This window comes from Ovis canadensis, chromosome 1 (genome assembly GCF_042477335.2).
Source record: "Ovis canadensis isolate MfBH-ARS-UI-01 breed Bighorn chromosome 1, ARS-UI_OviCan_v2, whole genome shotgun sequence".
In the NCBI taxonomy this organism is placed as follows: Eukaryota; Metazoa; Chordata; class Mammalia; order Artiodactyla; family Bovidae; genus Ovis; species Ovis canadensis.
In genome coordinates this window covers 215,158,144-215,182,749 of record NC_091245.1, presented here as the reverse complement: position 1 = coordinate 215,182,749, position 24,606 = coordinate 215,158,144, and the positions used below count along the sequence as shown (strand labels likewise).

Genomic DNA, 24,606 nt, shown 5'->3' with positions numbered 1-24,606 from the left:
GAACCCAGGTCTCCCTCATTACGGGTGGATTCTTTACCAGCTGAGCTATAAGGAAAGCCCAACATTTCCAGGCTCCTCCTTATCCCAGTTGATTCAAGTATATCAGAGTCATCTCCTTCCCTAAACAAAGCACATCCCAAACACAGAACAACAATAAAATCACAGAAGATCGAAAAGGTCCTTGGAATCACCCCATTTATTTTCTTTTCAGTTTCCTCTGGCAAACAGTCATTATTCCTTGACTGAGCTGATAGGGAAAAGTCATGGAACTATAACTTGTGTCTCTATTGTCTCTATATTGACGTCTCTAATAATCCCCTGGACACACTGAATTGCTTTTTGTATTCCTATGTAATCATATTTCTGATTATTATACATTTACCTTATCAATTATGTGTTTAAATTTTCTGCTTAATATTTTTTAAAAAATCAAGATGTACTATAGAATTGTGGAAGTGCTTAACTGTTTGTGAAGTGACAAGTCATGGAACCCTACGCTCTTGGGGGACTGTAAATTGGTGCAGCCACTATTTAAAGCAGTATGTAGGTTCTTCAGGAAAACTAAACATAGAGCTACCACATGACCAAGCAATTCCACTTCTGAGTATATATTCAAAGAAAATAAAAACACTAACTTGAAAATATATACCCACCCCAGTGTTCATAGAGATGTTATTTTACGCATACACACAAACACATAGACAGTGGTATGTTAATCAGCCATAAAAAAATGAAATTTTGCCATATTTGACAACATGGATGGACCTGGACGGTATTAGGCTTAGTGAAATGTCAGACAGAGAAATACAAATACATTATTTTATCACTTATGTGTGGAATATAAAAAATAAAATGAATAAGTATAACAAAACAGAAAAAAAACCTCATAAATGTTGAGAACAAACTAGTGGTTACTAGTAGGGAGAGGGAAAGGAAAGGGAAAGATAGGGGATTAATAAATATAAACTTCTATGTATAAAATATATAAGCTACAAAGATGTACAACATAGGAATTACAGCCCGTATTTTATAATGACTTTAAATGATGTATAATCTATAAAAATATTGAATAACTATGTTGTATACCTTGAACTAATATAATATTGTCAATTACACTTGAAGTTTTTAAGAAACTAGCATTTTTAATAAAGAAATGTTGGAAAATTCAAAATATGACTGTTAAAAGGGAGAAATAAAGTTAGTTACAGATGTAGAACTGTATTCTATCTTTGAAATTTTGGGCCCAGATAGGAAGAAATAATATTAAAAGAACTAAAATGCAATTATGGATAAAACAAATACCTTGTATTTGAAGAACATATTTAAGAAATTAACTGCAAATTAGATGAAGACATTGGTATTATTTTTTAGAATTATTTTAGCAATTCAAATCTGTTATACTAAGTACATAATAATTTAAATATTTATATAAATAATATAAATAAAGAATACACCCCTCTGGTGGCTCAAATGTTAAAGAATCCACCTGAAATTTGGAAGACCCAGGTTAGATCCCTGGGTCAGAAAGATCCCCTGGAGAAAGGAATGGCTACCCTAATCCACTGTTCTTGCTTGGATAATTCGAGAGAGAAGCCTGGTGGGCTACAGTTTATGGGGGTCACAAAGAGTCGGATACGACTGAGCAACTAACCTTTTCAGTTCATGTTGATATTGATTTGTTGAATTCACACTGTATCATGATATTAGTATTATAATTTTCAAAAGCAATTTCTAGGTGACTATTTGATATGCATACAGAATGCTTGCATATATTTTATATACATGTTTTAGATGGATGTATTAGTGAAACTCATATATTCTAGTTAATGGGATACTGGTGAATTTTCCATGTTTCTTCAGAATATTTCCTAATTCAAATTAAGCTTGAGAGGTTGCTGCTGATGATACAGGCATACATACTTTTTGATTTTGAGTCCATTGTGCTTTCATGAATTTCTATCAGGCAGAGCCATTATCAGGTTCTTAAATTATTCTAGTCTGACTGCCAGCCAAGCTCCCCACTACTTTTGCTTTTGACAAGGTTATTTGTAGAAGAGGCGTACCCTTTTTCTTTGAAGAGCTGTCATGTTCATTCATCATATGACTGTTTTGTATAAGCTTCCAATTTTTGCTTTCTGGTAACAGTCTAAACAGCATTTGTGATATCTGAGATCTACTTTGAAAACCTACTTAGTGTCAGCATGATGGATGGTGTACTTTGCAACTTCTTTGTAATTCATTGTGCACCAGAAAGGTGACATTGTTTACCCCATCATAATGACAGGTGGGTCAGTAAAATGGTTCTAAGGAGAGTTGCCCTGTCAGATGCAAAATATATATTAAAATGGATACATAAATAATTTAGCATGACTGAGGTTAGTTACTGTAGAAAATTCTTAAAGAGATGGGAATACCAGACAACCTGCCCTGCCTCCTGAGAAATCTGTATGTAGGTCAAGAAGGAATAGTTAGAACTGGACATGGAACAACAGAGTGGTTCCAAATACGGAAAGGAGTATATCAAGGCTGTATATTGTCACCTTGCCTATTTAACTTATATGAAGAATATATCATGTGAAATGCCAGGCTGGATGAAGCACAAGCTGGAATCAGGATTGCGAGGAAAAATATCAATAACCTCAGATATGCAGGTGGCACTACCCTTATGGCAGAAAGTGAAGAAGAACTAAAGAGCCTCCTGATGAAAGTAAGAGGAGAGTGAAAAAGTTGGCTTAAAACTCAACATTCAGAAAACTAATCATAGCATTCAGACCCATCACTTTATGTCAAATAAATGGAGAAACCATAGAAATAGTGAGAGACTTTATTTTGGGGGGCTCCAAAATCACTGCAGATGGTGACTGCTACCATGACCTTGGAAGAAAAGCTATGATCAACCTAGACAGCATATTAAAAAAACAGAGATGTTACTTTACCAACAAAGACCCATCTAGTTAAAGCTATGGTTTTTCCAGTAGTCATGTATAGATGTGAAAATTGGACTATAGAGACAGCTGTGTGCTGAAGAATTGATGCTTTTGAGCTGTGGTGTTGGAGAAGACTCTTGAGAGTCCCTTGGACCGCAAAGATATCCAACCAGTCCATCCTAAAGATATCCATCCAGTCCTCAATATTCATTGGAAGGACTGATGTTGAAACTGCAATACTTTGGCCACCTGATGTGAAGAACCAACTCATTTGAATAGCCCCTGATGCTGGGAAAGATTGAAGGTGAGAGGAGATGGGGACGACATTGGATGAGCTGGTTGGGTGGCATCACTGACAGGATGGACATGAGTTTGAGTAAGCTCTGGGAGTTGGTGGTGGACAGGGAAGCCTGGTGTGCTCCCTCCATAGGTTTGCATAGAGTCAGACATGTCTGAGTGATTGAACTTAACTGAACTGAGGTTAGTTTCAGGGAATAATAGTGATTTATATTTTTATTAGTGGGAAATATCAGCTGTAATATCATCATAATGTTAAGACACTGATAGTACTGACAATGTCTAGTCAGTTTTATAAATAAAATATATGGCTTTATATAATTTCCATGCAATTGTTTCTTTCGGCCTTTGTGAGCCCCATGCAGATATGAAAAACAATGGGAACAATTAATATTTATTTAATAAAAGTTGGTCACATTGGGTCTACCATGTTCTTATTTTGAATAAAGGATTTGGTTTTATTCCAATATATTTTATGAATTTGGGAGTTTTCTTTCTGTTAAACATTATTTTGCATTTGAAAGAAAAGTCAAGTGATGCAATTTTATAAAGAAGTATTTTCAACAACTCATTTACTGTGCATGAAATATTGTTACCAACACACTTAACACTATCCCATTCCTCAGAAAGTATAGTTCACTAGCCCAGACTAGCAACCTTCCATATTATCTGCACACCCATGGATTGGTTACTTCAATTTTCTAAGCTTCAAGGTCCTCATCTGTAAAAGAGGAATAATTATAGTACCTCAAGTGATTGTTGTGAGCAAGAAGTGATAGAAACCATATAAAGGGTCTACTATTTAGAAGTACTCAGTAAATGTTACCTATTGCTGTGATTAGTAGTTGATAAAAGGAGACACCTTCAAATTGGAGAAATTAAGAAAATAGTAGAACTATATATCATAAAATTTGGAGTACAAATTTTTAACATATTATGTGAATATAATTTTCCTATCTTCTATTTACCAAAACAAATATTAGTAAGGGAGGAAAATGCCTTAAGTATGAATACATAGTAAAAAATCCCTGACTATATTTTTTCTTTTAAAACTGAAAGCTCTAATAAAAGAAATATTTCATTTTTTGAATCCAGAATGACAGTCATATCAATTTGGGACTGAAGAGAGTTCCTTGTCTTTGTTTTGTAAAATATCAAGACCTAGTATATAACACATGATATCTGAAAACTACATCGAATATTTTGTCAAAAAATCTGAAGAGAGGAAATAATAACTGGCATGGAATCCTTGGATAACTTGTAGTCAGATGTCTATTTTCTCATGGCTGGGAAAACTTTGTCTTCTTTTATTTTTAATATTATCAAGCAAAGGCAAACTTATCAGTGTTATGGCAGAAGGAAAAGCTAAAGCTAACAAAACGGACTGAAATTGTATTGTTTTTCTGGGTGTGAAAATGAATCTATACTCTCACAAACAGAAATGTGAGCTTGGAGCAGTTTTTCAATATTGAAAAGGATTTTGCATTTTATTTGTCCCCCCTCTTTTTCTCTTGTGGAATCCATCTTTTGGTCAACAATGCACAACAGTGTGAAATGAATGGTTTTGAACACAGTTATATGTAAGAGATTCACTTTTTGAACTCTGTAGAAAATCCCTTGGTTTAATATGATCTTCTGTTACTGATTTCATGAGCTCTGTGAAGTAACTAAGTTAGCAAAATAATTTCATAATTGGCCACTTTTTTTCCCCAAATTAATCCATGTTGTTAGTTTTCACATATTTAAGGTATATATTATTCCTGGATTTAAAATTTAGACAGAAACATTTACAAATAAAGAAGTGATCTATCACAACATAGCATCCATAGTTAAATATTTGTTAGGGAGATTGCATCTTATTCCCAGGAAAAATCAAAAGCTTACTTTATGAAATAAAAGTTTACAGCAAAGATAGCTGAATTTTCCTAAACAGTTAAAGTGCTTTGGACTATTTTTCTCCATCTTCGTTACAAGAAATGTGGCATTTTGACTCAGGTGTTTGACTACAGATTACTAATTTGACCAGTTATTTTTAAAGATTTTGCATCACCATAACTATTTGATAGAACATTCTAGGTTAGAATTTTTAGTTTTAATATGAATATGCTTATTTAACTTAAATGCAGAGTACATCATGAGAAATGCTGGACTGGAGAAAGCACAAGCTGGAATCAAGATTGCTGGGAGAAATATTAAGAACCTCAGATTTGCAGATGACACTACCCTTATGGCAGAAAGTGAAGAAGAACTAAAAAACCTCTTGAGGAAAGTAAGAGAGGAGAGTGAAAAAGTTGGCTTAAAGCTCAACATTCAGAAACTAAGACCATGGCATCTGGTCCCATGACTTCATGGAAAATAGATGGGGAAACAGTGGCTGACTTTATTTTTCTGGGCTTCAAAATCACTGCAGATGGTGATTGCAGCCATGAAATTAAAAGATGCTTACTCTTTAGAAGGAAAGTTATGACCAACCTAGACAGCATATTGAAAAGCAGAGACATTACTTTGTCAACAGAGGTCTGTCTAGTCAAGGCTATGGTTTTTCCAGTGGTCATGTATGGATGTGAAAGTTGGACTATAAACAAAGCTGAGGGCCGAAGAATTGATGCTTTTGAATTGTGATGTTAGGGAAGACTCTTGAGAGTCCCTTGGACTGCAAGTAGATCCAATGAGTCCATCCTAAAGGAGATCAGTCCTGGGTGTTCATCGGAAGGACTGATGTTGAAAGTGAAACTCCAGTACTTTGGCCACCTGATGCAAAGAGCTGACTCATTTAAAAAGACCCTGATGCTGGGAAATATTGAGGGCAGGAGGAGAAGGGGACAACAGAGGATTAGATGGTTGGATGGCATCACCAACTAAATGGACATGGGTTTGGGTGGACTCTAGGAGTTAGTGATGGACAGGGTGGTCTGGTGTGCTGTGGTTCATGGGATCACAAAGAGTTGGACACAACTGAACGACTGAACTGAACTGAATATGATTTTAAGCACACCAGTTATAATGTTATGATAAAGTAACTTTCTTTGCAGATTTAATGTATTGTTTCATTTGCATAAAATGCCAGTAAACAGTTTACAAATAAGGTTTACCTCATTTCATTGGATGCTGCAAATTCAGTCTTTTCTGATCTAGAGAGATCTGTATAAATGTTGATTCTTAGATTTATGCACTATTACCTAATATAGGTAATTCTAAAGGAAGCAGAATTCTATCACAAAAACGGTCTCCAGAAGGAATTCTCTTGAATGAATTTGCAACTCTTTTGATACTCTTACTTTAAGACATTGTGTATCATTTATTAAATAAAGTACCCTTTGATTATTAATCTGTTTTTCCCTATATTTTATTTTGATACTGAAAGATGAACTAATATAGAATTTAGCCTGCTGGCTACATACTGAATGCCTTTTTACGCTGATCACAGAGGCAAAATGATATATAAGAATCTTTGGACGCTGCCCACGTGTAATTGACAGTCTAATAGGGGAAACTGGCAGTTAGGTAAGCATTGATACAACTTCATAGTGCCAATCTGCTATTAACATTAGGATATTACCTAAATATTTTAGACTATGTTTCCTCATCTATATAGTGGGCAGAATTCTCTACTAAACATGAATGTTCTGAAGATACTGAAAGCAACTGATAATCTCCATGGTTAAATGTGCTGTTACTGCTGACTCAATGGACATGAGTTTGAGTAAACTCTAGGGGATAGCGAAGGACACGGAAGCCTGGTGTGCTACAATCCTGTTGGATATAACAGAGAGACTGAACGATAAATCTAGTATACATTCTTACCCCAAATTTATATCATTTTGCCTGTTGACTATGAAGATTATCAACTTAAATATGGAAATATATTCCTAACAGAATTTAGTTTTACTTGAGTTTAATTTCTATGTTACTTTATTTAATTTTATCTCCTTTATATGAGTTCGGTCACTCAGTCGTGTCTGATTTTGTGATCCCATGCACTGGAACACGACAGGCTTCCCTGTGTATCACCAAATCCTGGAGCTTACTCAAACTCATGTCCATTGAGTTGATGATGCCATTCAACCATCTCATCCTCTGTTGTCCCCTTCTTCTCCTGCTTTCAATCTTTCCCAGCATCAGAGTCTTTTCCAATGAGTCAGCTCTTCACATCATGTGGCCAAAGTATTGGAGTTTTAGCTTCAGCATCAGTCCTTCCAGTGAACACCCAGGACTGATCTCCTTTAGGATGTACTGATTGGATCTCCTTGCAGTCCAACGGACTCTCAAGAGTCTTCTCCAACACCACAGTTCAAAAGCATCGATTCATCAGCACTCAGCTTTCTTTATTATCCACCTCTCACATTTATACAAAACTACTGGAAAAACCATAGTTTGAGTAGATGGACCTTTGTTGCCAAAATAATGTCTCTGCTTTTTAAATGCTGTTGGAGAGGGTGTGGAGAAAAGGGAACCCTCTTACACTGTTGCTGGGAATATAAACTAGTACAGCCACTATGGAGAACAGTATGGAGATTCCTTAAAAAACTGGAAATAGAACTGCCTTATGACCCAGCAATCCCACTGCTGGGCATATACACCGAGGAAACCAGAATTGAAAGAGACACGTGTACCCCAGTGTTCATCGCAGCACTGTTTATAATAGCCAGGACATGGAAGCAACCTAGATGTCCATTAGCAGAAGAATGGATGAGAAAGCTATGGTACATATACCCAATGGAGTATTATCCAGCCATTAAAAAGAATATATTTGAATCGGTTCTAATAAGGTGGATGAAACTGGAACCTATTATACAGAGTGAAGCAATCCAGAAAGAAAAACACCAATACAGTATACTCATGCATATATATGGAATTTAGAAAGATGGTAATGATAACCCTGTATGAGAGATAGCAAAAGAGACACAGATGTATAGAACATTCTTTTGGACTCTGTGGGAGAGGGCAAGGGTGGGATGATTTGGGAGAATGGCATTGAAACATGTATAATATCATACATGAAGCAAATAGCCAATCCAGGTTCGATGCAGGATATAGGATGCTTGGGGCTGGTGCACTGAGATGACCCAGAGGGATGGTACAGGGAGGGAGAAGGGAGAGGGGGATTCAGGATGGGGAACATGTGTATACCTGTGGTGGATTCATGTTGATGTATGGCAAAACCAATACAATATTGTAAAGTAGTTGACCTCCAATTAAAATAAATAAATTTATATTAAAAGAAAAACACAAAACAACAACAACAAAATGCTGTCTAGGTTAGTCATAGCTTTTCTTCCAAGTAACAAGCATCTTTTAATTTCATGGCTGCAGTTACCATCTGTAGTGATTTGGGAGCCCCCAAAACTAAAGTCTCTCAATGTTTCCATTGTTTCCCCATCTATTTGCCATGAAGTGATGGGATTGGATGCTATGATATTAGTTTTCTGAATGTTGAGTTTTAAGGCAACATTTTCACTCCGCTCTTTCATTTTCATCAAGAGGTTCTTTAATTCTTAGCTTTCTGCCATATGGGTGGTGTTATCTGCATAACTGAGATTATTGGAATTTCTCCTGGCAGTCTTGATTCCAGCTTGTGCTTCTTCCAGCCCCTCATTTCTCATGATGTACTCTGCATATAAGTTAAATAAGCAGGATGACAATATACAGCCTTGACGTACTCTTTTCTCAATTTGGAACCAGTCTGTTGTTCCATGTCTAGTTCTAACTGTTGCTTCCTTACCTGCATACAGATTTCTGAAGAGGCAAGTCAGGTGGCCTGGTATTCCCATCTCTCTCAGAATTTTCTACAGTTGTGGTGATCCACTGTCAAAGGCTTTGGCATAGTCAATAAAGCAGAAGTAGATGTTTTTCTAGAACTCTCTTGCCTTTTCCATGATCCAGTGGAAATTGGCAATTTGATCTCTGGTTACTCTGCCTTGTCTAAATCCAGCTTGAACATCTGGAAGTTCATGTACTGTTAAAACCTGGCTTGAAGAATTTTGAGCATTACTTTACTAGCATATTTTTTTTTACTAGCTATTTTTTGTTTTAGAAAGGATAACAGTAAACAGGGAAGATGATTTTGATTTTATGTTTTTAGTAAGCATAAATACTTTAATTTGAAGAATATGCAAAAGCTAGATTATGTAAGATAGTAGTAAATTTCTAAAGTAAAACTTGTATTTAGATGAATAGTACTTCTGATAACCCTGTATTTTGTCAGGATGAGAACTGCTTGGATTTACCATTTCTGACTTTGAGTAGAAAATTACTATTTTAGTTAAGGCAGGCTTTTCAAACATTCTGTACATTCAGAATCTCTCTTAGAGAATAACTAGGAGGATTCAAAGTGATTGATTTGGTTGAAAATGTCAATTCTGAAAAATTCAAGGCATACATAATTTCGTAAGCATGAATAAATCTTGCTACCACAGGTAGAAAGAGAAACACGGCACTGGATTGTTCCTCAAAGTGGAGCCCAGGCCCTCAGCAGGTGGCGCACTCCAGAAACACTTCTCCGATCTTGCTCCTTTCTGTTGTTCTGTTTATTTTATTCAGTTTATTACAGACTATACCAATTCTATTCATTTATCTTGTTCATCCTCTTCTGTTGCTTCCTCTCAGGATAATCTTTCCATTTTTCCATACAACATTTTATATTATAGAATGTCACTTTTTAATGTTTTGATTTTTAGGCATTTCTCATTATTTTAAGCATTACTCATTATCTTCTAATTGCATATTTTACAATGAATGGAAGATAATTGTATTTTAATATTCATTTCTAAATTGTTCTATCCTTTTAGCTGTTTTTTATGTGACCCACTACTATCTATTTTAATGCAATACTTTTCTCTTTTTTAACAATATGTAAATTTTTTTAAATTTCAATTTTTTTTAATTTCTTTGTTCAAAAATTAACATATAAACTTTAAATGAAAGTTAATGTGTAGACTTTTTAACATTTTTTTCTGGTTTAAAAAAAACCCAGATATTTCTGTCTCATTTTGGAACTCTCATTTACGCTTTCCTATGCATCAGGGGAAAACTGGTGCACATAAAGTGAATAGCTCAACAAGCACCTAGGTTCCTATTCACTTGGCATTTCCCAAAGACTACTCAGAGGTGATTTAATCCTGGTGTTTGAATGTAAACTTAATACCCCAGCTGGGTAAGTGAACAGTTTTCTAGTGTGACAGAATACACACAATAAGAAGAGGTTCACTGTAGCAACAAGAATGGTTGGGGAAAAATGACTTGGCATTTTATCATATTGCTGTATATAGATTTGTCTCAGAAAAATTCAGTGCTTTCTTGCAGCTGTGATTTGGAGGTAAATAGGAAAGACTTTCAGAAAGGGCCTGGTTCAGAAGCATCCTGTAAAGGCAATAGGTAATTTTTATTATCACCTGTCAGGTTGTCAGAGCATTGAGACTTCTCTAATTATTGACTTTTAATGCATACCCTCAAGGTACATAAGCCAAAATAAATTATTAAAATGATGCCTGTGCTGGGGTATATTTTTTTTCTTGGGGGGAACCTTCATCTATGTTAAAATGCTTAATCATTGATATTATATGTACAATTTATAGAAGATGAGCTGAAGAGTTCTTTAATTGAAACCACCATTGTTTATTCAGCTGTTGCTACTTTCTAATAACGTAAATGCCTTTTACAGACTTGTATTTTACTAGCTTTCTGGTATGTACAAAAACAAAGCTATAGTCTGGCTACACCCTCTCACACCAGTATAGTTTTCCATCCACTTCTCCTAAATATGAAAATATATCCATTAATATAACTGCTGGTAGCCAGCGTGAGGAATTCCACCCGTGACAAGGTCATGCGGCAAGAGCTCTGATGGCAAGACTAATCAGACCTCAGGTTTTCCCCCTGGAATTTCCTGAGCATCCACCCTGCAAAAAATAAGAATCTGCCGGCTTTTGTGCTCTGCTTTTCCACTCTTCTGATATTCTCTGGAAAAAGTCAAATCAGGGCTTTAGTCTTCTGCATTTGTAAGTGATGTTTCAGTTAAACCCCCTCTGATAGCTCTCTGGCTTGCCTAACAGGTTCCCCAAACCTCTTACAGCTTGTGAATTGCTTACAGCCCCCCAACCATGAGAGGCACAAAGCTTGAAAGCATCTTAAGATACAGAGCCTTTTCTAAAGAGTTAAAAATTATATTGGTAGAGGGTTTTCACTGTTGACTCAATGACTGCTGCCAGGCTTCCATATACTTTATCTTTTAGGCACCTGGAAGGATGCTACTCAATGTAAGCAGGATGTAGAAATAGATACATGGTAGTTTTGATGTTAGCAACACTAGACTTTTGAGTCAATTGCTTCTCTTTTGCTGTAAATCACTGTACTCCCTCTACTTGTTATAATTTGCTGTATCTTTGCTGTGAAAGAATGTAACTTTATTTAGTGCTTTCTGAGAGTGGCACCAGACCTTGGGAAGGTCAACACAAATAAGTCTTCTGGTTGACAAACCCTTATCAGAAAAAAGGCTGTAAAATGTTAATTAACCCTTTTGGCTGGAAGATGATGTAAATTACCTAAGACTTGTGTATACAATTAGGTATGCAGAGAGAAAAGCCTGGTTTTGATGAGTCTGGACTGCTAACGCTGCATAACTTTGTGTTACCCATTGATGTCCACGTTTTATCAAAAGTATAAAAGGCCTTCTGAACAATAGAGGACAGAGCCAGTCTCTGGACTGGTTTCCCCCATGTATCTCTCTCTCTCTCCTTTTTTCCTTTCCCTCCCTCTGCTCTTTACTTTAATTTCAGGCTGAATTTCCATCTGGGGCGCGGAGGCTCGCCAAGTCTACTTACTTGACCTGGCTGTTAAGACCCGCGCTAAAGGGAGCCTAAGGCGAGGCACCCTTAGATATTCAAGAGAGCGCCGGTGGCCCAACAGAGATGGTGCAAATTCCTTGTCTGGAATTTTATTGGTCTTCCGCGTAATCCAAGCTATTCAGCCTTCTTTCTCCACTTAATCTTCCTATTACACTATTTCTTCCTATTCTAATCTTATATTTCTTATATCAATCAATAAATAAGTTTTTCTCATGCCAACACCGTCCACCCTTCAAATTCCCTAGATCCACTGGGGCTGGACCCCAGCATATAACCAATTGAATAATATCCCTGTTTAAATATGCTATCAGTGAATCATAATTAGTAGAGAGCTTGCAAAGTTGAAATGGAAAAATGAATTCTCATTTTTGCATTGTAATCATTAATGTTATGTGATCATTTAATTGTGCTTTAAAATTGTGAATCAATAATTATTTATATGGTAATGATATCAGCAAACTAAAAAGTCAAATTAATAAGACATTTTATTAGGAGCAAAATTATGATCAAGAACCACTGTAACAGAAATAATTTTAACAATTAAATTTTGTTGGCAAATGTATTTAAAAGTACCATAACTTAACTTTTAGAAGATACTGTAATCATTTCAATTCAAGATAGATAGGCTGATAGTGTATGTTGGAAACCTGGATGAAAATAGGTGTGTGATGGGTCCTTTACTGAGGAAATTACACTGTAATTGATATTGAAACTATTAGACACATGTATGTATAAAGGTACAAGTCTTTTTTAATTTTTTTACTTAAAAAAATTTTTATTTTTACTTTCTTTTCCTTTACAATACTGTATTGGTTTTGCCATACATTGACATGAATCAGCCACGGGTGTACATGAGTTCCCAATTCTGAACCCCCCTCCCACCTCCCACCCCATATCATCTCTCTGGATCATCCCCGTGCACCAACCCCAAGCATCCTGTATCCTGTATAGAACATAGACTGGCGATTTGTTTCTTACATGATAGTATACATGTTTCAATGCCATTCTCCCAAATCATCCCACCCTCTCCCTCTCCCACAGAGTCCAAAAGTCTAAACATTCTAAACATCTGTGTCTCTTTTGCTGTCTCGCATACAGGGTTATCATTACCATCTTTCTAAATTCCATATATATGTGTTACTATACTGTATTGGTGTTTTTCTTTCTGGCTTACTTCACTCTGTATAATAGGCTCCATTTTCATCCACCTCATTAGAACTGATTCAAATGTATTCTTTTTAATGGCTGAGTAATACTCCATTGTGTATATGTACCACAGCTTTCTTATCCAGTCATCTGCCGATGGACATCTAGGTTGTTTCCATGTCCTGGCTATTATAAACAGTGCTGCGATGAACATTGGGGTACACGTGTCTCTTTCAATTCTGGTTTCCTCGGTATGTATGCCCAGCAGTGGGATTGCTGGGTCATAAGACAGTTCTATTTGCAATTTTTTAAGGAATCTCCACACTGTTCTCCATAGTGGCTGTACTAGTTTGCATTCCCACCAACAGTGTAAGAGGGTTTTTCTCCACACCCTCTTAAGAGAGGAAGAAATAGATCATCTGGGGATAAAAAGTAGATAAGTCCACATAAAACTGGCCATCAGAGAGCTATAGTTCATCAGGTAGCTAATATTTGAAATAGATTTTAACATATTAGTAAATTTTTCCACAGGTGCAGATAAATGTAATGGCAAAGGAAATATTTCATGCCACAAATGTTTCCTTAAATAGATTTACCCATCTCTTGTTGGTGTTCGCATATTCTTCAAATGAGCCTTCTTTGGAGGCACTTTGTATACAACCAACTGAAGTATGTTAGCGCCAGATGAAAAGGATGGGAAGTTAGACATATAAATTCTTCATCTCTATTCTTTCATTATTTACCACCACTAATTTTGTTTAAAATCAACGCCTTAACATATATATGCTATATTTTGAAACAACAAATTTTGTATTATAATTTTATCATTGGAAAACATCAGTTCACTTCAGTAGCTCAATCATGCATGAATTTTTGAGACCCCTTGAAGTGCAGCACACCAGACCACCTTGTCCATCACCAACTCCCAGAGCTTGCTCAAACTCATATCCATTGAGTCAGTGACATTATTCAACCATCTCATCCTCTGCTGTGCCCTTCTCCTCCTGCCTTCAATCTTTCCCAGCATCAGGGTCTTTTCCAATAAGTCAGTTCTTCACATCAGGTGGCCAAAGTATTGGAGTTGCAGCTTCAACATCAGTCCTTCCAATGAACACCCAGGACTGATCTCCTTTAGGATGTATTGTTAGATCTCCTTGCAGTCCAAGGAACTCTCAAGAGTCTTCTCTAACACCACAGTTCATAAGCAGCAGTTCTACAGCACTCAGCTTTCTTTATGATCCAATTCTCACGTTCATACTTGATTACTGGAAAAACTGTAGGTTTAACTTGACAGTCCTTTGTCAGAAAAGTAACATCTCTGCTTTTTAATACATTGTCTAGGTTGATCATTGCAGAAGGCAATGGCACCCCACTCCAGTACTCTTGCCTGGAAAATCCCAAGGATGGAGGAGCCTGGTAGGCTGCAGTCCATGGGGTCGCTAAGAGTCAGACATGACTGAGTGACTTCCCTTTCACTTTTCACTTTCATGCTTTGGAGAAGGAAATGGCAACCCACTCCAGTGTTCTTGCCTGGAGAATCCCAGGGACAGGGGAGCCTGGTAGGCTACAGTCTATGGGGTCGCACAGAGTCGAACACGACTGAAGTGACTTAGCAGCAGCAGCAGCAGGTTGATCATAGCTTTTTCAAAGAGCTCTTCAATGAGCAAGTGTCTTTTTTATTTAATGGCAGCAGTCACCACCTGCAGTGATTTTGGTGTCCAAGAAAATAAATTCTGCCACTATTTTCCACTGTTTCTCCATCTACTTGCCATGAAGTGATGGGACAGGATGCTGTGACCTTAGTTTTCTGAATGTTGAGTTTTAAGTCAGTTTTTTCACTCTCCTCTTTCATCATCATCAAGAGGCTCCTCAGTTCCTGTTTGCTTTCTGCTGTAAGAATGGTGTCATCTGCATATCTGAGGTTATTGATATTTCTCCTGGCAATCTTGATTCCATCTTGTGCTTCATCCAGCCCAGCATTTGGCATGATGTAATATGCATTTAAGTTAAATAAGCAAGGTGACAATGTATAGCCTTGATGTACTCCTTTCCCAATTTGGAACCAGCATGTTGTTCCATGTCCGGTTCTAACTACTGTCTCTTGACCCACATACAGATTTCTCAGCAGGAAGGTAAGGTGTTCTGGTATTCCCATCTCTTTAAGAATTTTCCAGGGTTTCTGGTGATCTACAACTGAGGTGTTGGAGAAGACTCTTGAGAGCCCCTTGGACTGCAAGGAGATCCAACCAGTCCATTCTAAAGGAGATCAGTCCTGGGTGTTCTTTGAAAGGAATGATGCTAAAGCTGAAACTCCAGTACTTTAGCCACCTCATGCAGAAGAGTTGACTCACTGGAAAAGACTCTGATGCTGGGAGGGATTGGGGACCTTAGGAAAAGGGGATGACAGAGGACGAGATGGCTGCATGGCATCACCGACTTGATGGACACGAGTTTGAGTGAACTCCAGGAGTTGTTGATGGACAGGGAGGCCTGGCGTGTTGCAGTTCATGGGGTCGCAAAGAGTCGGACACAACTGAGCGATTGAACTGAACTGAACTGAATATAGTCAAAAGCTTTGGCATAGTCAATAAAGCAGAGTTTGATGTTTTTCTGGAGCTCTCTTGCTTTTTCGATGATCCAACAGATGATGGGAATTTGATCTCTGCCTTTCCTAAATCCAGCTTGAAACTCTGGAAATTCTTGATTCACGTTCTGTTGAAACCTGGCTTGGAGAATTTTGAGCATTACTAATGTGTGAGATGAGTGCAATTGTGCAGTAGTTTGAACACTCTTTGGCATTGCCTTTCTTTGGGATTGGAATGAAAACTGACCTTTTCCAGTCCTGTGGCCACTGCTGAGTTTTCCAAATTTGCTGGCATAGTGGGTGCAGCACAATATGGAAAGAATAACAACTTTATTTGAATTAGACATACAGAAAGTTAAGCTGAAAGGAATCATCTTGGCTATAGGTATATTCTGAATCGAACACTCTGGGCAGTACTTTTCCAATGGGGAAGGAAAAACCACATCAGAGGATTCCCATTAAAAGTTCTGGGAAGGCAACAACTTATATGTCAATGAAATAGAATTTAAAAATGAGAAATAGTGTTGTAAAATAAAACTGTAGGGGGCTAATGGGAAAGGTGACAGAAATTGTTGTTTGGGGGCTTATTCTGAAGTTTTGGATATCGTAGTAGTAGGTGTGGCTGTACAGGTTGTATCCTACATAACCTGGGGGGTTGTCATTCACAGCTGGATTATGTGTACATCCTGAACAGCTGGGCATCATGAACTTTGTACTTAATTTGGATAACATAGAGAATCTTTGAGCTGTTTTCACATCTCAGAATGGCATGATTATTCTTGAATCTTAAGGAAATGAATTTTGCAGTTTTCTGATTCAAATTCCAGAAATATGAGTGTCAACTATATCAAACTTCATGGTCTTTTAGAGACATAAACTGGATTTGTAACTTTTCCAGAAGCAAGAGTAGAAAACAAATATGACTCTAAACCTTTTTTCCAGTGACCTCTCAAAGAAGAATTGTTGTACCCTGATAGAAATAGAAAGGTCATGATTGGGACACATAAGAGAGATTAGTTCTCTTTTGAATATTTCAAATTAGTATGAATGATTTTATTACACTAAATGGACAAATTGCCCTAATTCTCCTGACAGGGCTTTATTTTTCTTTGTCTTCTCTTTCAGGCTGAAGTCATTGATGTGAGTTATGGAAATGCAGATGACTTAAAGCGGATTAAAAAAATGAAAAATGTCACAAATCGCATTGCACTCTTGAAATTAGGAAAATTGCCACTACTTTATAAGGTTAGTCCAGTGCCCATCATTTGGTTGTGGGGTAAATATTTTGTTTAGTTGGGGTCACATGTGTATCTGGGAACATGAAGAGAGAGACTGTATGTATGTATGTGTGTGTGAGTGAGAATGTGGAGAGAGAAAGAGGCATAACGTGTCACAGGAAGATAACTTTTCCAAAATGGCTAATTTCATATTAGAGTCTTTAAGATACTGTGCTTGTGGGACCTTCATAAAGTTGGTATTCCCTTTATAACATCTATCTGGAATGGTGAAAATGAGAACCACAGTGTCCTCTTATGACATCTGTGAAACTTCTAATCTGTTATCTAATTATCATGCACTTTATGTTACACTAGTATCTCGCAGATTTACATTCCTCAGTGATTAATTTTGTCGACTGTATAACTTCATAGTTACTGGCTGTGCTCAGAAATTTAATTAAAGTATAATATACTAAGAAGAGCCAGAGTTTGATTTATTTTACTTAAATAGAAGTTTATTAACACTCATCCACTAGATGCATTTACATAATTAAAGCAGTTCAATATAAGTATCTCATAATGAGCCATCACAATAGAGAGTCACTACTGCTCTTCCTTAGTTCATTTTCTTTTCCTATTAAAAAAGAATGGTCAGTATAGTTCTGTCACTGGAAAACTCTGGTTCTGAACACATATTGGATTTCACCTCATTCAAAACTATATGAGCTTTGCTAACTCCTAAGAGCAAAAAAGTTTCCAGAACTCTGTTGGTACACTCTGTAAGGACACAAGAACGCATTCTGTGCCTGTTTTTAAAAAATTATCTTCCAAGGATGCCCTTATACTTAAATCAATGTCTGATTATAGATAACGGGCCAGAATTTTAAGATAGTCTTGAAAATATACATTGATAACATTGATACTAGTGTTTTGTAGGATAATTTGTCAGTATGTTTTAAAGGCCTTAAAGTAATCACATTTTGACCCAATAATTCCATTTCAATCAATATATTCTAAGGGGGGGAAACAGGCATGATAAAAACATGATGCCCAATGATGTGAGAAAATACTTGAAATGATATATGCATCTAGTTTCGGTTTCCCTTATGGCTCAGTGGTAAAGAATCCTCCTGCCAATGTAGGAGACACAGGGGACGCTAGTTTGATCCCTGTATTGGGAAGATCCCCTGCAGTAGGAAATAGCAATCCACTCCAGTATTCTTGCCTGGAAAATTCGATGGACAGAGGAGCCTGGTGGCCTACAGTCCATGGGGGAACAAAGAGTTGGACATGACTGAGCACACAGACATACATCCAGTTTATCATTGAAAATCATGCTATACTGGTACAGCTGAATACCGTACCGTAATTGCAACATAAAACATATTTAAAATATGTGAAAATCCTCATATGTCAAATAAATTAAAAAGAGGACATTTATAATAATTATATAAGAATAATTATTGTTACTTCTAAAAGTAACATTGCTAGAAATGTGGGCTAAATGTTTTTCTAAGCATTTTTAACATATTTTCACATTAATCTTTACAATCACCATAGTGTTGAGGTGTGGATTATTATCTTCAATTTATAGATAAGTATCACAAATGCATAAGGATGGAAATAAGATAGAGTACACTCCTCTGAAAACAGTGTAAATCTGGTAGAGGGGCAAGAACATGAAATTTTAAATCAAGGGTACAGCTTTGATCATGGTATAAGACTAGATATTCTAATTACTTATTTAAGACAAGTGATTCAAATTGCTTAGAGGACATTTTATTAGCAATAATCAGACGATGTCTTCCTCTAAATTTTTTGGGGAGGATGTTTCTTTTTGGATGTTTAAAAGTACAGTGGGAAAAAAATAGAGTATCCACTTATCCACAGAGGATAAATTTCAAGACCCCCATGGATGCTTGAAACCACAAATAGCACCAAACTATACATATATTATGGTTTTCCCTATACATACATACCTATGACATAATTTAATTTATAATTAGGCACAGTAAGAGAGTAGCAACAATAATGAATAATAGACCAGATATAACAATATGTTGTAATAATCATTATGTGAGTGTAATATCTCCATGGGGCTTCCCTGGTGGCTCAGAGGTTAAGGCGTCTGCCTCCAATGCAGGAAACCCAGGTTCAACAGTCACTCTGATCATCTAGAGGGCTGCATAGTGACTACCAGGCAGGAGAGAATACACAGTGTAGATATGCTGGACAACGGGACCATTCACATCCTGGCTGGAGGGAGTGGGACAGCCTGAGATGTCATCAGGCTACTCAGAACAGCACATAATTTAAAACTTAGGAATACTATTTCTAGAATTTTCCATTTAATATATTTTGAACTGTCTTTTTTTTTAATTTTAAAATCTTTAATTCTTACATGCGTTCCCAAACATGAACCCCCCTCCCACCTCCCTCCCCACAAAATCTCTCTGGGTCATCCCCATGCACCAGCCCCAAGCATGCTGTACCCTGTGTCAGACATAGACTGGCGATTCAATTCTTACATGATAGTATACATGTTAGAATGCCATTCTCCCAAATCATCCCACCCTCTCCCTCTCCCTCTGAGTCCAAAAGTCCGTTATACACATCTGTGTCTTTTTTCCTGTCTTGCATACAGGGTCATCATTGCCATCTTCCTAAATTCCATATATATGTGTTAGTATACTGTATTGGTGTTTTTATTTCTGGCTTACTTCACTCTGTATAATTGGCTCCAGTTTCATCCATCTCATCAGAACTGATTCAAATGAATTCTTTTTAATGGCTGAGTAATACTCCATTGTGTATATGTACCACAGCTTTGTTATCCATTCATTTGCTAATGGACATCTAGGTTGTTTCCATGTCCTGGCTATTATAAACAGTGCTGCAATGAACATTGGGGTACATGTGTCTCTTGAACTGTCTTTGACTCTGAGTATCTGAAACCTCCAAAAGTGAACCTATGAATAATGAGGAGCCACTGTAACACTGTTTTGGGTATATTATATGAATCCTGATTGATCAAACTATTAGTGATATAGATACTAAAATGTTGTTTGTGGTGGGGCAATTATTTAAATTGGGTTGATGAAATTACTGATGATTTCTACTACTTTATATTTTTCTGAAGATTCTTTATAAATTTTATAAGAAAAAAATCTAAAAATTCATGTTAAGACATTAAAAATTTTTTTTCTAACAATGTTTATAGGCCAAACTCTCAAAATCCTTACCAGTAGATAATGGATTAAAACAGCCAATTTCTTTTTATTTGAGTGCTCCAGAGAATATTTACATTATGAAACCATTAGATGAGTTTCATAAAGTAGTGAAATAGTGGTTTAACTAGAATAGGACAGAGTTATTAAGAACCTGGTACATTTTCCCTGATCATCCTCCTTACAGGCCTATGAAAAGATTTAATAGAGAGATCTATGCAATATTCTCTGCCACACAAAGTCCTGTGACAAGCTTGGCATTTTCTTCTAGGCAAAGAAGATAGAGCATCCTTTCTTTAATGTTTCAAATTCTATTCCAGGCAACTTTGTTTTCTGTAATTGTCACAGAGATTATATAATCACTGATACCATATCTGTTAATATACATTTCCACTGTAAAGAAAAGAGAAAGCATGGAGTAGACAAAAAGTTATATAGCATGATTAGAGCTGAACTTGCTTCACCTGTCCATCAAATATATTCTGAGGTTGAAATTGAAAAGAGAGGTAATACAGCAACATGGCTGGGTTGAAAAAAAAGAGAGAGGGCCAATTGACTTCTGTGTGAATTACAACTGTTAATCATGTTTCTAAATGAGCATCTGGACTGGGAACATGGGACTGACTGAGTAAAGAGAAAAGTTAATCATATTTCAACTGTGGAGTAGTATCTATATCATAGTTCAGAAATGAACCTAAGAGGGAATCTCTGCATCTGAGATGGAAAGGGCAAAGGGGAAGCATAATTGTGATATTATCTCCTAAAATGAGTAGAAAATGATCTACAGCCAAGAAAGAACAGATCTCATTAGTTTATATCATAAATTATATGTATGTGTTAATTTAGTCTCTAGAAAGGGATTGATGAGAAAATCCCTGTATTTGTTACAGGAATCATAAAAGGCAGATGGCTTCTAGCTTTGTGCCTTGATGTCTGCTCTTAGTTACTTCAGGAAAGGGTCAAGCAAGCTCCTCAGAACTAGCTTGTGCCAGTTTCCTTATGCTTAAACCTTAGAGGAAAGGCTTTAGGTTTCTTTGAACTTGGTTTTTATAGCAGTTTATTTTATGAGTGTGCTTTAATTCTTTAAGCTGTAAGACAAAATACTCTCTTATATATCATAATGGATTCACTTAGATTTCTCTCAGTGACAATCTGAGATACAGTACAGCAGATTCTAAAACCCTTGCAAATTCCCAAATTGCTAAATAGCTCTCAAGTATGAAATTTATTTTATAAAATATAATAAAAAGCTATTGGCTTTCCTTTAATCATTTTCCTGAAAAGCAATAGTAAAAAAAAAAAAAAATTACTGTGTACTCCATGGCAACTAGAAATCAAGTAAATCCCTCAGAAATGTGGAAGTTGGGCCATTGTCTGGGTCCACACCACATTTAAGCCCCAAGTCTTATAGGATTCAGATTTGCATATGGTAAAATTACAAATGTATAAATATCTTATGCCTTCTGTTCATAGTGGAGTTACAGAAAAATATTTGTAAATGCTGTTGCTATTTTTTTCATAAATGGAGTAACAGAGTATAATCTTAATACTCACAGTTTGATAGTAAAATACTAGCAAGTATTAGCTGGTTTTTACATTTTTAATATATTTTTATCTTTATAATCACAATTTTAATGTTTTAGAAATCCAAATGATTTTGTAACTTCCTACAAATGAAAGTTTCCTATCTATTCATCAGATAAGATTTATATTTTAATATCAATTGTACATTGTTTGGCCAGTGTGTAAGTTAACCAACTGCCACTCAACTCCATAAAGCATGCTTAAAGACTTGGGCCTTTTGGAAGAGCTGGTAAAGAAAGAAATGAGGAATAGAAAGCAATTGTTACGTGTTGATATTTTCAAACAGATTGTTTCCAACAGTTTAAGAAAAAGTAAAGTTCATACTATTTGAACTTCAAACACAACTTCATCTAAAAATAAGTAAATTTAAAACATTGAGTTGAAGAAATCTCTATATTTGGTGATTTACCAATTAGTACTCAATAAATGGACAATAAGGTCATTAAGAAATTCTCCAGTTTAGGTAAAGTGTGGAGAAAGAGTGTATTTTGTAAACTAACCTCACATAACGTGTTTGCATGCTTTTCGTATTTGCTGAACTATAAGTTTCATTTACCCCAGTCTCCTGTTTTTCCTGATTATATTTATTCAATCCCTAGGATAACTGCATTCAAAAAAATTAATTTTTTAATTTCAGTTAGAACAGCATTTGCTCTATGTGGTAGAAGTTTAAGATGGTACTTCTAAAATTTATTTTTTATATGCCAAAGTTAAAATATGATGTTTATCTAATAATTAGCATCACAATGTATGGTACCTAGTATGATAGTACAACAATGTACATAGAAAAGGAATTCAATATTTTTTTGAAGCTAAAACATTCATTTTGTGTGTGTGTGTGTATGCATGGTGTATGTATGTGTACACTGGTAGAGACTTACGTGCCATGTGACAGTGAGGCTAGAAGGATATGAAAGAAGAAAAAGATTCCTTCCTTATTGAAAATTTTGACGCATTATAACTTTCCCTGCTATTGATGAAGCTAGCAGATTTATTTACGTGACGGTCTGAATATTTCAGATAAAAAAAAAAAAACATTTAATTCATTGTCGCTTCATGATATTTTATGTACGCTTTTGTATATGGAAGCACACTTCATTTTTAAGGCAATTTTGTAAGGCATTTCATGAACAAAAAAAAAGTGAACACTATCTTGATACTTAGAAAGGATAAGTTTGTTCACTGGCTGATTTAATGAGGTATTTCATACCCTGTTCTCAGAAGTAATTGCAAAAGACCAATACTCCATATTTTAATACTGTAAGTGTCTACAGGCTCCATTGGTCACGGAAAACATGGTCAGGACTAGAACACAAAATCAGAAAACAATGATTTAAAGCATTTAAAAGCCAAATGTGCTATTATTTTTAAAATCAGAATGCTTTCCATTTTCCACTGACTGACTTTAGTTATTTTTCTAAATGACTTAGACCAAATATTATCATATCTACAAAAGGTAGTTTCTGTTGAAATACAACTTCAATCATAAGTTATAATGAAAAAACTAGGCTTAGTGTTATTCTACTATTTAGCAATCTGATTTTCAGTTCAGTTCAATCGCTCAGTCAACCCCATGGACTCCGACCCCACGGACTGCATCATGCCGGGCCATTGAGAACAAGAATAATTAATCCTGAATGGTTCCAACCTTATTCCTAACATTAAAATTTTTTTGTGGCTTAAGACAAATAAAGGTATATCTGCAAGTCTTGAGTCTGTTGTGAATGAATCCCATAATTTAGAAGTCATGCCTGTATTTTACCTATATGATCATATAATTTAATTTTACTAACCATTTTAATATTGTGAAATCATAACAAGTGACATTTTTTATTAGAAAGATTGAATTTTGCATGTATCTTTTTGTAATATGTATAAATCACCCCCATCCATTCCTGTAAGTTTGGTTGAAAAAAAAAAAAAAAGGACTGATTATTTTGTCTTAAATGTTATAAACTAAGAAAAGCATAAATCGAGAAAGAAGCCAGAGAGAAAGGAAGGAAGGAAAGATAGGAAGAAAGAAAGAAAATGGCAGTTGACCCCCTTTAATTAACTCCTTGGGCTTCCCAGGTGGCTCAGTGGTAAAGAATCTGCCTGTCAAGGCGGGAGACACAGGAGATGTGGGTTCAATCACTGGGTCTGGAAGATCCCCTGGTGGAGGAAATGCCAGCCCACTCCAGTCTTCTTGGTTGGAGAATCCCATGGACAGAGGAGCCTGCTGGGCTACAGTCCATGCGGTCACAAAGAGTCAGACACAACTGAAGTGACTAAAACCTGAGCACAGCAAGGCACAGTGGACTACCTGAAACTATTCATGTTTCAGAAACGTTTTTTTATACATTATGTATCACTCTAAAATCTGAAAGTGTAAGTTTTAGACACGTTTTAATTTTTGAGAACTTATTTGACACACCGGTGTAGATCTCTCGATGATGATGACGTCTGGCTTTGAGGTAATCCTGAGCTATCCTTTCACATTTCAGTTTTTCCTCTCTCTGTCTGGTTGACAGTTTTTACTTTTTTCCTACTGTAGATGGGTTTCCCAGTCTTTCCAGTGTGTTGTCTTCTGTATTCACCAGGTGATTTGTTTTGAATAGTGAAGCACAGCATGGCAAGATGCAAAGATGGAAGAGACTAGCTTAATTTCTAGCTCTTCTGTTTGATGTCTGTGTGACTTTGGAATATGATCTAAAACCTCAGGGTTTTTTAATTCATTTTTTTAATTCACAAAGTGGTGATAAAAGTAATCCCAACTTGCATGGTTATATGAATATTGAATCT

General features: G+C 36.1%; 1 protein-coding gene across 4 annotated transcripts in view; it reads left to right on the top strand.

Moving 5' to 3' along the window:
• The window catches only part of NAALADL2 (N-acetylated alpha-linked acidic dipeptidase like 2), a 1,648,032-nt gene that overhangs the window by 884,776 nt on the left and 738,650 nt on the right, over positions 1-24,606 (top strand). For all 4 annotated transcript variants that reach the window (XM_069559730.1, XM_069559739.1, XM_069559749.1 and 1 more), the window contains one exon: positions 16,923-17,042. In XM_069559730.1, the coding sequence (XP_069415831.1) occupies positions 16,923-17,042 (120 nt within the window). The remainder of the gene's footprint in view (positions 1-16,922; positions 17,043-24,606) is intronic.